The sequence below is a fragment of the Suncus etruscus genome, chromosome 1 (genome assembly GCF_024139225.1).
Source record: "Suncus etruscus isolate mSunEtr1 chromosome 1, mSunEtr1.pri.cur, whole genome shotgun sequence".
Lineage (NCBI taxonomy): Eukaryota > Metazoa > Chordata > Mammalia > Eulipotyphla > Soricidae > Suncus > Suncus etruscus.
The window spans coordinates 203,306,684-203,324,599 of NC_064848.1; the positions used below are offsets into that span (position 1 = coordinate 203,306,684).

Below are 17,916 nucleotides of genomic sequence, written 5' to 3' on the forward strand. Positions count from 1 at the left end.
TGGGTTTTTTTTTTTGTTTGTTTTTTGGGGCACACCCATTGGTACTCAGGGGTTACTCCTAGCTCTGCACTCAGAAATTATTCCTGGCAGGCTCGGGGGACTCTATGGGATACTGGAATTGAACCTGCATCAGCCACAAACAAGACAAATGCCCTACCCACTATACTATTGCTCTGGCCTTCCACAATGTTTTCAAGGCTCATCCACTCAACTGCAAGTGGTGTCTGAGGTCTGAGGTCCGAGATCTGTGCATTACTGCCTGTGTGAGCAGTGTCCACTGTTTCCATTTTTGGTAATTGTGAAAAAATTGCTGCTGGTATTTAAGGGTCTAGCACTTAAAACCTGGATGAAGGTGGGTAAGGCAAGTATGCTGATTTACTCAGCAGGTCTGTGGGTGGGCCTCATGGAAACTAAGCGCCCAACATCTGCATTGCATTGTATAGGAGCTATAGTAACCCCAGGGGCTGCTACATCTGGTGGGGCTCGGGGCTATTCCTGGCTCTGTTCTCAGGAATTACTCTTGGTCGTGTATAAGAGACCATATGGGATGCGAGGAATAGAACTTGGGTCAACTGCACGCAAGGCAAATGCACTACCCACTGGACTATCTATCTGGCCACCTGCCCACCCTTCTATAGCTCATCTCCCTTCATCCTGGGGCTTCAGGCTGCTCTGGGTCCTATAGGGTGGTGCAGCCAGGCCAGAACATCAATAAGTTGCTACTGTGACTTTGTCCTGAGCAGCCCTCTGGACTATGGTGGCTTTATGAGCTCAGCAGTATAGGTTATGAAGCTGAAGGTTCCTGGGTTCAAAATCTCCCTTTGATAGGGGACAGGATATTTACAACTAGAAATCTGACCTGCCACAAATTCTTCTTCTTAGGAGCAAACAAACAAAAATCCAGAAACAGTCTTACAGGCATGAGAGTCTCCAGGACTCAAGTTTGATTTTTGTTCCTCCCTATTCTGAGAATAAAGAAGCTCTTTGGGCTGAAGAGAAAACCTGGAGGCTGGCACCTTCCTGGATTTCTGGATGCTCCTCTGAGACTTCCTGAAAGTGATTTCCTCACACAGGGCTATTACCCTGCTTGCTGGTTCATTTTTTTTGGGTGGGGGTTATACCTGGCAGCACTCAGGGGTTACTCCTGGCTCTGTGCCCAGAAATAGGAATCAAACCAGAGTCTGTCTAGGATTGACCACATGCAAGGCAAATGCCCTAACACTTTGCTATCACTCTGACCCCTTGCTGGTTTTTGTTCTGGTTTTTGTTTTGACTTGTACTAGGGCTGAAGACATAGTACAGTAGGCAAGATGCTTGCTTGCCTTGAATGGTTTCGATCCTCAGCATCCCATATGGTCCCATATGGTCCCCTGAGTACTGCCTGGAGTAAACCCTGAACACTTCTGGGCATGACCTTGAAATAAACCAAATGTGTGCGTTCCAGGGTGGTGGTGAGAATTTTCTCGAGGTCACAGAACCAATTGGAACCCCTTCCTTTTTGGTGTTCAGTCTTGGAGGCTTGAGAGGGAATAAACCAGGGGCTGGAGTGATAGCACAGTGGTAGGGCATTTGCCTTGCACGCAGCCAACCTGGGACAGACATGGGTTCAATGCCTGGCATTCCATATGGTCCCTCAAGTCTGCCAGAAGCAATTTATGAGCTCAGAGCCAGGAGGAAACCTTGAGCACTGCTGCGTGTGGCCCCAAAACCAAGCGGGGGGGAGGGAATAAATCAGAGTCAGAGGTTCCCCATGGAGATGATCTGCTCTACTTTTAGAAGACATTTGCCTTTTGCAGGGGAGAGGCCAGGGCATGAGGTCCAGTATAATTGCTGATAACAATGGCCTGGCCCACGACGGTCACAGTGCCAGGATTGAGAAACCCAGTGTTGGTTTAAGTGTTGAAAGGCCAGAAAGGTACCGACTTAGAGCTCAGAGCTGATCCAATGCCCACAGCTTAGTGATGAGCAGGAAGAAGCCTGCCATGTGCTTTGTTCCAGGAAATTCTCACCTAGGAGATGGGACTGGGGGTGTATGTGGGTGGGGGGGGGGCAGCCAGCTCCCTATTCCCTGGGCCCAGACACTGTTTGCCCAAGCAGGGACCCCTCTGCCTTGCCAGATGTTGGCTGCTAGGCCCCTGACAGAGCTGTGCAGTGCTGAGGTAGGAGAATGCACTGAGTCAGGATGGGGGAGGCAGGGAGGTGAGGAAAGAGAGACCTAGGGGGGTGTCTCTGCTGAGGGTCATGGCCCAGAGTGGGGGGACAAAGCCCATCCATGTTTCTTCCACTGGAGCTAGGATTTGGGTGACCAATGTGTTCTGTGGGAAGTGGGGGAACTGGTGTACCCCCAGGATCATGAGAGGCTGAAGGAAGGCTAGACAAGTGCCCACCTGGGCTTGTGCCAACCCACTCCTATAGCCCATCTGTAGCTGGTCAACCTCGGAGTTATGCTGGTCCCCAAGGCTGCCAGCATAAAGTCTCAGATGTGGTGGGGACAGCAGAAATGATTCAACAAGAGAGAAATTGAGAAAATGAAAAAAGATTTAGTTTATAGGGGCCGGAGAGATAGCATGGAGGTAAGGTGTTTGCCTTTCATGCAGGAGGTCATCAGTTCGAATCCTGGCGTCCCATATGGTCCCCCATGCCTGCCAGGAGCAATTTCTGAGCATGAAGCCAGGAATAACCCCTGAGCACTGCCGGGTGTGACCCAAAAACCACAAAAAAAAAAAAAAAAAGATTTAGTTTATAGATAAAAAGAAATTGAGCAAAAGTAAAAAAGAGAAAATGAGCACAAGAGATTTATTTATTTATTTATTTTTACATTTTACAGTTTATTTTTCTTATACAAAGACTTTTTTTTGGTAGGGGGGTCACACCTGGCAATGCTCAGGAGTCACTCCTGGATTCATAATCACTCCTGGCAGGCACAGGGGACCTCATGGGGTACCGGGATTCGAACCACCGTCCTTCTGCATGAAAAAAACCGCCTTACCTCCATGCTAAGGAGATTTATTTTATAGAGAAAAAAAGAGATTTAGACACAGAAACATACAAAGAAAGTTGTTTTTTTTTGTTTTGTTTTGTTTTGTTTTTCTGATTTTTGGGCTGGACTCCCCAGGGCTGCTCTGCTCTGGCCCCTCCTATGCCTGTGGCTGGACACCCCCCCCCCCCGCCCCCCAAACTGCTCTTCTTTCTTTCCCTTGTCTGGTCAGGCTACACCTGTCACTTCTGGGTCTGGGTCACTTGCAGGATTTGAAGCTATAGGTGTTGCAGGTCATGGACATGTGGGACCAGTGATAGAACTTGGAGCCTTGCAATGCTAGACACACATGAATCATGTGAGCCGCCATCTTGGCTAGGGCTGGAAATTTCCTAGAAGCCTCAGCCTACCTGCCCCTGGCCCCCTGAATTTTTTTATTTTTATTTATTTATTTTGGGGAGGGTTTGGGGGCCACACCAACGGTGTTCAGGGGTTACTCCTGACTCTGCTCTTAGAAATCACTCCTGGGAGGCTCAGGGGACCATATAGGATGTCGAGGATCGATCTCAAGTCAGTCCTGGGTCGACCATGTAAAAGGAAAATAGCTCTATTTCTATGCTATTCTCTAGGCCCTGATTTTTTTTTTAATTCTTATTTGTTTGTTTGTTTGTCTATTGTTTTTGGGTCACACCCAGCAGCACTCAGGGTTATACCTGGCTCTGAGCTCAGAAATCACTCCTGGCAGGTTCTGGGGACCATATGGATTGCCGGGATTTGAACCACCATCTGTCCTCGATCAGCTGTGTGCAAAGCAAATGCCCTACCACTGTGCTCTCTCTCCTGCTCCTCTTTTTATTTTTGTTAAAGGATTCAACACTGCATGATTTTTAGTCTCTTCTCTACGAGCTTATATAAAAAATATATGTGTTATACCAAGGAAAATGAACTGAAGATTTATGGGCCTGTTGTGTTTTAAAAAGAAAAAAGTAGGGGCCGGAGCAATAGCATAGAAGGGAGCGCTTTTGCCTTGCACGCGGCCAACACAGGTTCAATCCTAGGCATCCCATAGGATCCTGGATCACTGCCAGGAGTCTTATCTGAGCGCAAAGACAGGAGTAACCCCTAAGCACTGCCGGATGTGCCCTTCCCAAAAAGAAAGTAGATAATAATTTGCTCATATTTAGCAGGTTTAATGTTCCTGTATTTTTAAGTTTGCTTTGTTGTGTTTTTTTTTTTTTTTACATTTTTCCCATTTACTGTTCCTTTTTTTTTTTCCTTTGGGGGGTCACACCCGGCTGCGCTCAGGGGTTACTCCTGGCTCTAGGCTCAGAAATCGCCCCTGGCAGGCTCGGGGGACCATATGGGATGCCGGGATTCGAACCACCGTCTTTCTGCGCAAGGCGAACGCCCTACCTCCACGCTATCTCTCCGGCCCCTATTTTTTATTGTTGGTTTTTGGGTCACACCTGGCATCGCTCAGGGGTTACTCCTGGCTCTATGCTCAGAAATCGCTCCTGGCAGGTGCAGGGGACCATATGGGATGCTGGGATTCGAACCACCGTCGTTCTGCATGGAAGGCAAACACTTAACCTCCATTCTATCTCTCCGGCCCCTCTCCAGCCCCTATTTTTAAGGTTTTTAAGTAAGAATTTTTTTTTTTGTATGGTGTGAGGAAAGGGGAAACATCCGCTACCCCTTTCCAGAATTTAAACCAAGGGCACCCTCTGATTCTTTATGTTTGTTGGTTGTTGTTACTATTTTGGGCCCACGCCTAGCAATGCTCAGGGGTTATTCCTGGCTCTGCATTCAGAAACCACTCCTTGCTGTGCTCTGGGGGACCCAATGGGATGCTGGAGATCAAACCTGGGTCAGCCATGTGCAAAGCAAGTACCCTTCCTTCTGTACTATCATATCCAGGCTCCTGACCTCCTATGATTCTGAGGGGTCCAGAGCCCACCTCTCACCTCATGGTCTAGATCTCAAGTGTTCTCCTGACCTCATGTCTCTCAAATTCATGCTTGTACTGCCTTTTTCAGAAAGCCCTTTAAGAATGGAGGTCAAGCTGGGCCTGGAGCCCCTTCCTGTGCCTTCGGCTTCCTGTAGTTGGCACCTGTTTCTAACAGGATCCAGAATCTTAGGACACAGGACAGAAAGAACAACTTGTTTTTCTCTACTCAAGACTTGGCTTGAGTACACAGAGGAAGTTCTGCATATGCTCAATAGGCTGGACACCTTGGGCCACTTTCAGGCCCCCCAACATTCCTCCCCACCCGTCATCCTCAGCAGTTCAGTCCCAGTTCACCTGGCCCAGGACACAAGGCCTGTGTTGTTTGTGCAGTGAGCAGGGAGAGGTGGGGTGCTGGGGGGCAGGGCCCAGCAGCCAGACAAGGCAGCCTTTAAGGCTGGGCCGACAGTGAGCTGATTCAGGCCAATATCAAAGGGGCCAAATGCCCAGGATGCCGCACCCAGAGGTCATGGGGAGGTCATCATGGGTGATGGGTGTCCCCACTCACCTCCTGGCCTCGCTTCGCTTCTGACCATGGCCCCACTGTGGAGCTGGTGGGTTTGTTTCCAAGGCAGCCGGGAATTCCAGCATCCTACGGACCATAGCATGGGTATCATGGTGGGTGTTGTGGGTGAGTGTCTCAGCATGGTAGGCGTCTCGCTTCACATTTTTCCTCAATGCCTAGCTCTGAAAATGACCAGGGCTCAAGTTTATGGAGAAGGAAGTTCTGAAAAAGGCTAAGAGCTCATGGCCCCCCACAAATCAGTGAGATGCACCCCCACATTAGCTAACTGGGGCCAGCCTGCCTCTGGTCTGCTGAGAAAGCACCGAAGGCAGTGGCCAAAGAGACTATCCAGAGCTGACCACCTCTCTCATTCCCCTGACCAGACAGGACCAGTTGGGATCAGATGGGATCAGACAAGATCAGACAGAACCAGATGAAACCAGACAAAATCAGATGACCAGATGAGATCAGACAGGATCACATGGGTTTAGGTGAGACCAGAGGGATCAGATACAATCTGATAAGGTCAGACAAGATCATGTGGGATCAGATTAGAGCTGAGGGTTCCGAGGAGATCAGAAGGGATCAGGTGAGACCAGAAAGGATCAGGTGGGTTCAGCTGGAATCAGATAAAATCACAGGGATCAGATGGGATCAGCTGAAACTTCTGCATGCAGCTAAGTTGCTGGCATCCTAAGGGGGTGCAAGTCGCTGGGACTGGGCCCCTCAAGTCCTGACACTCAGTAGGGGACACTCAGGGGATCTACAGAGCAGAATCCTCTGCCCAATGTGACCAGTTCCAATGTCTGATCTTCCCTCAAACCCTTTTGTGGAGCTTTCACCAACTCCTTCCTGCTTACCCAGGAAGGAGACAGTGGCTATTCCTGTGTGCTTGGGGGCCTGGGACGGTCCTTCCCCATATTACTCACCCTTTGCCAGGTTCTGGTGCCCTCCTCTGTTGACTAATGGGTACAATGGGGTCTGGGCTTCACTGGGGCGATCTCTGAGGGACAAGGCAGGAAGTCCATGGGATCTCCCTGGAGCAAAGGGAGGGCGAGTCTCGGGATGGGGGTCAGAGGCTCCTGGACACGTCCTTGACCCTCCATGTGCCCATCTGAAGAAAATCACACCTTCATCGAACAGAGCTCAAAAATCAAGGGGTCGCCCATGTACTCAGGGGACCCAGGACACATTACCTGAGACATAGGGGTTCACCTGGTTTTTTTTTGTTTTTTGTTTTTTTTTTTGTTTTGTTTTAATTTTGGCCACACCCAGTGATGCTCGGAATTACTCAGGGCTCTGAGCTCAGAAATCACTTCTGGAGGTGCTCAGGGGACCCTCTGGGATGCCAGGGATCGAAGTCGGGTTAACCCATGCAAGGCAAGTGCCTCCCCACTGTGCTATGACTCCAGGTTTCCTCGATTTTTCCATCTGTAAAGTGGGACCAATCTGGCCATACTGGGAACTGCTCTGGATTCTGCTACCAGATCAGTCCAAGTGTGTTAAGCTGCTGCTTTGGACTCAACCAGTTGGGCTGGTTGCAGGTGTCATGAGTTCAGGGCCCAGACATGGGGCCACTCAGAGCTAGCAGCACTTTGTGGGGGGAGAGCTATTTGCCCTTTGACCTCCAGGGCCAGATGCCCCAAAGAGAACAGAGCTAGGCCTGAATTCAGGGGATCCCGCCAGGATATCAGGCATGGGGCCCCCTGTTTTGACAAAGGCCCGTGTGGCCCCCACTATAGATGGTGCTTCTCATGGACCCCATGGAGGACCCAGATGACATCCTGCGAGCTCATCGCTCCCGCGAGAAGTCCTACCTGTTCGACGTGACTTTCGACTTTACTGCCACGCAGGTTGGGGTCCAGACCCACCAGCCCTTTTGCCCTGGTCCCATTTGGCAGGCAGACGCCCCACCCCCTATCCTCCCCCCACTCACCCCTTCCTCCCTCTGCCACATCATAAGCAATTGGAGGTGCCCAAGGGACACACACAGCTGTGCACAGGCTCCCCACCCCGGTAGGGACGCATTTGCCATTTGCAGTCAGGCCCCTGGGAGTGACAGGAGGGCCTGAAGCCCATCTGGTGCCCGCAGGGTGAATCAGAGAAGCCGACACCCCGGGGACCCCCTGCCCATCTGCAGGGCGCTTTGAAACAGCTGAAGTGTGTCCTACAGGCTGACCAGAGATGGGGGACAAGGGGATCTCAGATCAGATGTCCCCTTAGACTCTAGCAGCCCCCAGGATGAAATCAGAGACACCACCCACCCCTACTTCTCCAGGGACAGACAGGGTTGCTGTGGGAGCCAGGATGGGGTGCCCTGCCCTGCCCCCTCCCCAGGACCTCCCTGACTGGTTCCCCTTCTCCAGGGCATCCTCTGCCCTGCTCCCCTCCCACAAACCTTCCTGATGTTCCCCTGTACCCCACAGGAGATGGTGTATGAAGCCACCACCAAGAACCTCATTGAGGGCATTATCTCAGGCTACAATGCCACCGTCTTTGCCTATGGCCCCACAGGTATGGGGTCTGGATTGTGGGCCCCTCTATGCCCCGCCTCACCTCTCAAATCCTAGGAACAAATTTCTGTTTCTGTCTCTGGTCTGGCCCTAGCTAGAACAGGGAGCAGGGATAAGAAGACTAAGGGCCCCATGGCCGGGGAGGCAAAACAGGAGTGAGTGTCAGAGAGACAGGACAGGGGTGAAGAGTGGAGAGATAGTACAGTGGTTAGGGAACTGCCTTGCATGAGGCAGATACTGGCTTGATCCCCAGTACTGCAGAGGGTCCCCTGCCCCATCAGGAGTCAGTCCTGAGCACAGAGCCAGGCGCAAGGCCTGAGTAGCACCAGATGTGGCCCAAGAAACAAGAAGAAACAACCAAGCCAGAGCGCTCAACTTTAGGGCCCAGTAACTCCCACCCCCACCCCAGCTGCGGCTGGCACCATCCCCCTTCTCTGAGCTCCCGGGGTGCCGCACCCCGCTCCCACCTCTCACCAGCCTGTCCCTACCAGGCTGCGGGAAAACCTACACCATGCTGGGCACCGACCACGAGCCAGGCATCTACGTCCGGACCATCAATGACCTTTTCCGTGCCATCGAAGATTCCAGTGATGACATGGAGTACGAGGTGTCCATGTCCTATCTGGAGGTGAGTTCCCGTACCCTAATTCAGGGCATCCTGTATCCTGGCCAACCTGAGCCCCTCCTCATCTAGATATGAAGCTCAGAGAGGTCAGGCAGGTGGAGGTCTTGGGGCACCAGCAAGATGGGGGCACCAAGGTCCCCCAAATCCTGCACCAAGGATACCCAGGAGCTCAAGGCTCGGGGCCTCCCACACGCACCAGCCTCACTATGCCCCTTGCAGCCGCCAATGCCTGCCCTCCACTGGGGCACCCTGGTCTGCATGGCACCCACGAGGCTTAGTTGCAGGGGGCAGCAGGCAGAGGCCAGCAGAGGTGACTCGGAGTTGATAATCTCCTGGGTGACACCCAGGACATATCAGCTCTGTCCGCTGGACAAGTCAAGGGTTCCTTAGCAACATGCAAGCCAGGCTTAGGGGGTTCTGTCCTAAGACCTTGGGTCCAGCCCTTGCAAAGGGGGGGCCTCTGGTTCCGCTATTGCAGCAGACCCGGAGTTCCGGGGATCTTCTGTTCTCCTCTGAGAGAGGGACCCCAAAGAGGCCTCTAACCCCACTGCCGCAGTCTTGGCTCTGTAGCTAGAGGCCCAAGTCTCCTTTGCACCGTCCTCTTCCATCAGATCTACAACGAGATGATCAGGGATTTGCTCAACCCAGCCCTGGGCTTCCTGGAGTTGAGGGAGGACTCCAAAGGCGTGGTCCAGGTGGCGGGGATCACCGAGGTCTCCACTATAAACGCCAAAGAGGCGAGTCTTGGGGGGGACCGCTGGGAGGGATGGGAGCTCACCTCTGGATGGCAAACAGAGGATCAGGGGGCAGCTGCCCTGTTTTGAGCTGGAGGCAGCCTTCGACTATAGCTGTGTCCTGCCTTGCCCACCTTGGGAGCACTGACCAAACAACTAACTCCCTTTCCACATTTTTTGGGATGGGGTGGGCACACCTGGCAATGCTCATGAGTTACTCCTGGCAGTGCTCGGGGACCATGTAGGATGCCAAAGATTAAACCTGGGTTAGCTGTCTGCAAGGCAAATGGCCTCCCTGCTGTGGCCTCTAACTTATCCCCCTTTTGATTTTTCATTTTGCTTTTACTTAAATTTTTTTTTCTTGCTTTGGTTTTGGGCCACTTCTGGCGGTGCTCAAGGGTGACTCGTGGCTCTGCACTCAGAAATCATTCCTGGCAGTGCTCACGAGACCATACGGGATGCCGGGGATCGAACCTGTGTCAGTCATGTGCAAGACAGGCGTCTTCCCCGCTGTGCTATCATTCCAGCCCCTTCTCCCCCCTCTTTCAAAAAAACTGTTGTGGGTGGATGAGAGAGCTAGCACGGGGGTTAAGGCACCTATGTTGCATATGGGGAACCCCAGTTTGATCCCTGGCACTGTATATGGTCGGTCCTGTAGGCACCCTCAGGAGTGATCCTGAGCACAGAGTCAGGAGTAGGCCCTGAGCCCTGCAGGGTGTGGCCCCCCCAAAAAGTATGGTTGGGGTTGGAGCCCTAGCACAGTGGGGAGGGCCCTGTCCTTGCACACGACCAAACCGGGTTCGATCCCCTGCATTCCATATGGTCCCCGAGCCTGCCAGGAGGGAGCCCTGAGTGCAGAGTAAGTAAATACCACCGGGTGCGGTGTTCCTCCCCAAAAAAGCACTATAGTGGGGGGCCACTGCTGGTGGTGTCCAGGAGCCCCAATGCAGCATTCTTGGTGCGATGCATGCCCCACCCCTTGACCCTGCGCAGCCCGGGCCCCTGACCTCCCCGAGCCCCCACGAGCCGGTGCAGGTGCAGGTGCAGGTGCATGCCGTGGGGGTCCCCCAAGACCCCCAGCGAGCCCCCGCCCCTCCCCTTGCCGCCAGATCATGCAGCTGCTGCTCAAGGGGAACCGGCAGCGCACGCAGGAGCCCACGGCGGCCAACCGCGCCTCCTCGCGGTCGCACGCGGTGCTGCAGGTGGCCGTGCGCCAGCGCAGCCGCCTCCGGGACGTGCTGCAGGAGGTGCGGCTCGGCCGCCTCTTCATGATCGACCTGGCCGGCTCCGAGCGCGCCGCCCAGGTGAGGGGTGGGCGGGGCTTAGGGAGGAGGGAGTGGGCGGGGCTAGAATGAGCCCGTGGAATGGGCGGGGCTTGAAGAGAGCGCGGTGGGAGTGGGCGGGGCTTAGGGAGGAGTTGGTGCGTGGGCGGGGCTTAGGGCGGGACGGGTAGAGAAATGGGCGTGGCCTCTGGCGGAGGGCGTGGTTGCGGGAAGAGGGTGAAGAAGTGGGCGGGGCTTGGGAAGGAGGGAGGGGGAATGGGCGGGGCCGAGAAAGTAGAGGGGAGAGGGCGGGGCCCAGGGAGGAGGGAGAAGAGAGAGGAGGGCGGGGCTGAGGGAGAAGGGTGAAAGAGTGGGCGGGGCTAACGCATCACCAGTAGGGCTGGGGGCGTGGTTTAGGGAGAGGGTGTGGCTCAGGGGTTAGCGGGGCTTGAAGAAGGCGGCGCGGGGGGGAATGGGCGGGGTTTAGGGGAGGAGGTGATGAGTGGGCGGGGCTGAGGGAGGGGCGGGGAGAGAGGTGGGCGGGGCCGGTGGCGGAGGGCGTGGTTGAGGAAAGAGGGTGAATGAGTGGGCGGGGCTTGGGAAGGAGGGGGAGGAGTGGGCGGGGCCGAGGAAGTAGAGATCTCGGAGAGGGCGGGGCCAAGGGAGGAGGGCGAGGAGAGGAGGGCGGGGCTGAGGGAGGAGGGTGAAGGAGTGGGCGGGGCTAACGCTGCGCCGGTCGTGGCTGGGGGCGTGGTTTCGGGGGAGGGCGTGGCTCCGGGTGTCAACACCTGGGTTCCTGCTCAGAGCTGGGAGAGACCGCATCCAGGCCAGGGAGAGAAGAGGGGTGTCGCCTCCTTCCCTCACTCAGCATGTGCCCCAGACTCTCAACCCCGCTCCTAGGCTCTCAGGGCACCCCATCAGAGGATGCAGTCACTGCATGGCCTCCTTGTGGGGGTCCCTGCATGGGGGTGGACTGGAGAGGCCTTAGGTAGCTCAGGCGCAGATGGAAGCAAAAGGAAGTGTATGGAAGGCGGCCTTGGTTTGCGAGCTGGGGTTCAAGACACACCCCACTCTTTCTGGAGGAGCACAGGGGGGCCCATGGTGGGAGACGAGGTGTCATGGTACCCCATTTCTCTCCCCAAAGCCGCTGGTCCAGCCATGGAAGGGGAAGGGTGGGGATGAAGGTAGCATCCAGCACATTCTTCAGGCCTAAGGAAAGGAGAGGGGGCCCCATCTGGTACCCCCGAGAGTCCTCACACACCCATTTCCTTTCACATTCATTCCTTATTTCTGGAACCACACAACACACACACACACACACACACACACACACACACACACACACACGTGCCATTGTACACACACCTCACACACATAAAAACCCTCTCCCTCTCACACTCGATTTGTTTTCTCAAACACAAGTTCCCATTCTCCACACAGACACACAAATTTCCTTACTATTTATTTATTTATTTATTTATTTTTTGTTTTTGGGTCACACCCGGCAGCGCTCAGGGGTTCCTCCTGGCTCTATGCTCAGAAATCACCCCTGGCAGGCACGGGGGACCATATGGGATGCTGAGATTCGAGCCACTGACCTTCTGCATACAAGGCAAACGCCTTGCCTCCATGCTATCTCTCGGCCCTACATTTCCTTACTTTGGGTCACACACATGCTCTCACAGACAACCTGAGCACACTGGTTGTCCCCCACTCGTATCCACACACATACAGTCGCACGTGGTCCTACGTTGCCCCATTTGTTGGGTCCCGTTTACTCCTTTGTTGATTGTGTATCCGAAAAGAGCTCCCAGAATGAGAAATTGATTCCCATCCCTTTGTTCCCTTTTGGGGGGAGATCTTGGTAATATTTATCCGCAGTAAATAATCCACACAGACAGGAGGCTAAAGGGGTACAAGGTTGGGCGCAGAGAGTCCTTTGTCAGCCTACTACCAGCTCCCCAAAACTCCTGGAGCCAGCCAGTAAACTCTCCCAAAAGACCCAGAACACCTACCTCGCTCCCAAACTATTTATTCGGCTCTCAACAGTGCCCCCACCTAGAAGGTCAAGGTGAGACAACAGGCAAAGGATAATCTTATGGAAATGTTTTCATATACAACATATATACTCAGACACTCATAATCACGCATTCATATACTCACACGTTCATATAAATTCTTGCTCACACACACTTACATGCTCACGGCTCATATTCACATGCTCACTTATTCATAATCATATTCATACATAGAACTCATCTACAAGGGGCCGGAGAGATGGCACAGAGGTAAGGCATTTGCCTTGCATGTAGGACGCTGGTTGGAATCCCGGCATCCCATAGGGTCCCCCAGCGAGCCTGCCAGGAGCGATCTCTGAGTGTCGAGCCCCAGGGAGAGGGAGGGACAGTCCCCTCCGGCCCTCCTGGCACAGCGGGTTCCCTGGTCACCCCCAGACGCGGAACCGGGGCCAACGCATGAAGGAGGGCGCCCACATCAACCGCTCCCTGCTGGCGCTGGGAAACTGCATCAATGCGCTCAGCGACAAGGGCGCCAACAAGTACATCAACTACCGTGACAGCAAGCTGACACGGCTGCTGAAGGTAGGCCTGGACGAGCACACACCCCTGAGCATCACGGGGGAGAGGGCCAGCAAGGTCAGCTCCCCCGCAAATGCAGGACGTTGCCAACGCACAGCCTCATGTTCTGAGATGGGACGGAACCTTTCATGAGCCGCTCCCTGATACTGCTAGGGGACACTCGCACGCCAACAGCACCGGACATCATTGCATGAGACAAGCGTGTGTGTGTATGTGTGTATGTGTGTGTGTGTGTGTGTATGCACTTCTCACCTGATACCCCAAGAAAAATGGGGTGCAGGAGAAAAGGAATTTGGCTGCAACCTGGTGCTCACAGAGGAGGGTGGGAAAGAGAAGACCAGTGATGACTCAGAGAAGAAATGGGATGAAGCAGGGAGGGTCCCAGGAGGGAAGGAACATAGACATGAGCATCCAAGGCACAGATGTGTGAGTGCGTGTGTGTGTGTGTGTGTGTGTGTGTGTGTGTGTGTCTAGAAATGGGAATATGAGCAGGGAGAAGGCCCCCCCCAGATTACCACAATGGGACAGGTCAGAGTATGTAGGGAATAGTTGTGAGGCACCCCAGTACCTCCCATTCCCCCATCCAGGACTCCTTGGGCGGAAACAGCCGAACCGTGATGATCGCCCACATCAGCCCAGCCAGCAGTGCCTTTGAGGAATCCCGGAACACGCTCACCTATGCAGGCAGGGCCAAGAACATCAGGACCAGGGTGAGGGCTGAACCCCGAGACATCCCTTCTGCCCTGATCCCCACATCACACTCCCTGGGCCAGGGTTTCTACCCCGAGCTGGTTCCAGGCCATGTGCTCTCCTTCCAAAGGTAAAACTCACCTCTGATTCTACCCCGACTGCCCACAGCTATTTCTCTGTCAGGAAATTCACAGCCGCCTGGGGGGTCCCCTTCTTCCTGTGCCCCCCAGCCCATCCCACTTTCATCTTCCACGAGTATTTGTTGTTGTTGTTGTTGTTGTTGTTTTTGGGTCACACCCGGGGCAGCACTCAGGGGTTACTCCTGGCTCTAAGCTCAGAAATCACTCCTGGCAGGCTCAGGGGACCATATGGGATGCCAGGATTCGAACTGCCATCCTTCTGCATGCAAGGCAAATGCCTTACTTCCATGCTATCTTTTCGGCCCCTTCCACGAGTACTTTATCTCAGCTTTTGACCAAAGGGTTACAGGACAGGGACCAACATGGACATTTGAGCTACTGGCTGGCTGGCTTGACAATTGGCTATGTACCAGTTTAGGAAACTGAGGCAGAAAGCAGGGAAGTGGCTTCCTTGCTGACCTGGGTAGAGGGTCCATTCCCCTACTCCCCAATTAGAGGCAAATTTCCACCTGAGTAAGTGGTAGATTAGAATGAATACATATCATCAAATCATCTAGCACTGGAGAGAGAATGTTTCCCAGAATTCTCTCTGCACTAGGGCACCGGTCAGATTTTGGGGCAGAGGGAACAATCAAAATAGCTGGTGGTTTAGGAGATTACCAAGAACAGATAGGTGGAAAGTAAGGCTAAGCACGCACTAGGGAGATGTGGTAGGATTCTGTGACATCCTCCATCCATCCCCCCAGAGCTCTTTGATTCTGATGGATGGAAGAACTTTCCAGAAGGGGCCAGCAAAGGTGTGGTTATGGAATGTTCAGGAAGGAACAACCAAAGCTACAAGCTGGAGAAATAGCACAGAAGAGAATAAACTTGCTTGGATGCAGACGACCCAGGTTCAATCTCCAAATCCCATATGGTCCTCTGAGCCCACTGAGAGTCATCCCTGAGTACAAAGCCAAGAGTGCCTCCTGAGCTCTGCCACTATGGCTCCAAAACAAAAACAAAACCCCCAAAGCCCCAAATCCCGGTGAACCAGACAAGGGTCTGTCAGCAGCAGCTGTCATGGGCAGGGGTGATTGAGAGAAATTGCATTGGGGACAGGCAGATAATGGTGGTTTGGTGGTAAGAAAGTCACCGCTGCCACCTGGAAGATAAGGAGAGACAGCAGGGAGCCCCAGTGACCAGAGGTGACCTGTCCACTCCCATGTGCCCTAAAGGTCAAGCAGAACCTCCTCAATGTCTCCTACCACATCGCCCAGTACAGCAGCATTATTGCTGACCTCCGGGGTGAGATCCAGCGGCTGAAGTGCAAGATTGACGGACAGAGCCGGCGGGGCCAGGCCCAGGGCCGGCTGGAGAGAGGTGACATTCGCCATATTCAGGGTATGTGTTCGCTCCAGGAAGGGCCCTTGCTGGTTTGGGGTCAGGCTGTGTTGGCACCAGTCCCTGCCCGGCTCTCTCTGGCTGGGTCACCTGGAGTTGGTGCTTTTGAGTTGGACCAGAACGACAGACCTGCCAGAAGGCACTCACTTGGCACTCAGCTGACCCAGGTTCGATTCCTGGCATCTCCTATGGTCCCCTGAGCACCACCAGGAATGATTCCTGAGTCCAGAGTCAGGAGTAAACCCTGAGTATCACGAGATGTGACCCCCAAACAAACAAACAAAAAACCAAAGGCTCAGCTGAAGATGAGGTGTGGAGCAGGGAGGTAATGCGGGCACTTATTTCGGTCCCTAAGTCACTTAGGGTTTCTTGCTTCCATCACCAGAAAAGACTTAGAATTGTAGGCTTGGGCTGGAGTGATAGCACAGCGGTAGGGCATTTGCCTTGCATGTCGCTGACCCAGGTTTGATCCTTGGCATCCCATATGGTCCCGCAAACATGTCAGGGGTGATTTCTGAGCACAAACCCAGGAGTAATGCCTGAGCACTGCTGAATGTGGCCCCAAAACCAAAAACAATCTGGGCCAGAGCAATAGAGTAGCAGTGGGGCGTTTGCTTTGCACGCAGCTGATCCAGGATGGACCTGGGTTTGATCCCTGGAGTCCCAAATGTTTCCCCAAGCCAGGAGCGATTTCTGGGCACATAGTCAGGAGTAATCCCTGAATATCACTGAATATGTGCCCCCCAAAACAAAACAAAAAACAAAACAGCCAAAAGAGAAATTACAAATTTACTTGTTAAAACTGTGTCCCCACACCGTAGAAAAAGGCCTAAAGGGCACTTGTTTATCTTCCTGTTTGGGGGGGCCACATATAGCAGGACTTAAGGCCTTTCCTTGCCCAGTGCTTGACCATTACTCCAGACCATCTGATGCTGGGGCTCCAAACCTGGCCTTTCACATACAAAGCTCTATAATACCCCTGGAACCCTCTCCTTGGCCTCGAGGGCACTTTTTGTTTGTTTGTTTGTTTGTTTTTTGGTTTTTGGGCCACACCCGGCGGTGCTCAGGGGTTACTCCTGGCTGTCTGCTCAGAAATAGCTCCTGGCAGGCACGGGGGACCCTATGGGACAGCGGGATTCGAACCAACCACCTTTGGTCCTGGATCGGCTGCTTGCAAGGCAAACGCCGCTGTGCTATCTCTCCGGGCCCTCGAGGGCACTTTTTACTTTTGTCATTGCTACCCAGGTAGTCTCAAGACTGGTAGCAGGCAGCCCCGTTCACCCAGAGGAGCCAGAACTACCTCCCAAATGCAAGGGAGGAAGCCTTTCTGGAGGCAGCAGGGAGCTGGGAAAGAAAGGGAGGAGGGGAGGGGGCCCTCGCTTCCCTAGCACGATGCCATCTTCTCTCACTGGCTTCTCTCACACCCCTTTCAACCCTGGACAGCCGAAGTGCAGCTGCACAGCGGACAGGGGGAGCAGGCGGCCATGGGGCAACTTCGGGGGCAGCTTCTCAGCGCCTTCCAGGAGCAGATGGATGTTCGCAGACGCCTGCTGGAGCTGGAGCACCGTGCCATGGAGTTGCAGATCGACACATCCCGACACCTGCTCACTATCGCGGGGTAAGCGGCACTGCCCTGCAGCCTGGGTGGGTGACCTGCACCCACCCACCATTCCCCACCCCTGATTCCCCCTGGCTTGATGATCCCCTGTCCTCCCTTCGGGTTTGGGCAGCTGGGAGCACGAGAAGTCCCGGAGAACCCTCAAGTGGCGGGAGGAGCAGCGGAAGGAGTCCCTGACCAAGGATGACAGTGAAAAGGACTCGGACACGGGTGATGAGCAGCCCGACCTCCTGGAACCACCGGAGGTGGCAGCTGCCCGGGAAAGCATCGCCGCCCTGGTGGGCGAACAGAAGAAGCTGAGCAAGCAGAAGGTGTCCCGGGTTTGGGAGTTTGGGGTGCAAAGGGGACCTAGAAGGGTGCAATCACAATGGGGTGTGCCCAGAGTGAAGTATAATCAGGCTGCAAATCCAGGGTGGCTCTGAGCCTGGGTTATTTTGCAAATAAAGCTGTCAGAGCAGCCATTGGGAGGGCAAGGATCCAATTAACCCCGGCTCTGTCAGACCAGGGAGCCAATATGAGGAGGAGATGCCTGCACGAATGATAAGGTTCTTGAGCCTGTTGGAGGGGCTGGGCTGGGCTGAGAGTGGCAAGAAGTGGGGCACAGAGTGGGGCCCATTTGGGGAGGGGGTGTTGGAGCTATAGTGTGGAGGGAGTTTGCTTTGCGCGCGGCAGATCCGAGTTTGATCCCTGGCATCCCATATGGTTCCCCAAGCCTGCCAGGAGGAACCTCTGAACACTCCCAGGCGTGGCCCCAAATAAACACCACCCAAAAAATTTAAATAAACCTAGTTGGGGGCAGAAATAGCACAAAGGATAAGGCACTTACTTGCCTTGCCTGCAGTCAACACGGGTTTGATCTCCAGCACC

At 54.0% G+C, this 17,916-nt stretch overlaps 3 protein-coding genes across 3 annotated transcripts in view; 1 reads left to right on the forward strand and 2 right to left on the reverse strand.

The window, feature by feature from the left end:
- FADS6 (fatty acid desaturase 6) overlaps positions 1-17,916 on the reverse strand; it is a 1,183,177-nt gene that overhangs the window by 291,848 nt on the left and 873,413 nt on the right. The window lies entirely within an intron of this gene.
- HID1 (HID1 domain containing) overlaps positions 1-17,916 on the reverse strand; it is a 994,098-nt gene that overhangs the window by 40,038 nt on the left and 936,144 nt on the right. The gene's annotated exons all lie outside the window — the stretch shown is intronic.
- Positions 1-17,916, forward strand: part of KIF19 (kinesin family member 19) — a 33,152-nt gene that overhangs the window by 8,654 nt on the left and 6,582 nt on the right. Inside the window, exons 3-12 of the mRNA XM_049769938.1 lie at positions 7,230-7,340; positions 7,914-8,001; positions 8,492-8,628; positions 9,237-9,362; positions 10,469-10,663; positions 13,075-13,221; positions 13,806-13,928; positions 15,266-15,431; positions 16,875-17,049; positions 17,162-17,360. Coding sequence (XP_049625895.1) covers positions 7,230-7,340; positions 7,914-8,001; positions 8,492-8,628; positions 9,237-9,362; positions 10,469-10,663; positions 13,075-13,221; positions 13,806-13,928; positions 15,266-15,431; positions 16,875-17,049; positions 17,162-17,360 — 1,467 coding nt within the window. The remainder of the gene's footprint in view (positions 1-7,229; positions 7,341-7,913; positions 8,002-8,491; positions 8,629-9,236; positions 9,363-10,468; positions 10,664-13,074; positions 13,222-13,805; positions 13,929-15,265; positions 15,432-16,874; positions 17,050-17,161; positions 17,361-17,916) is intronic.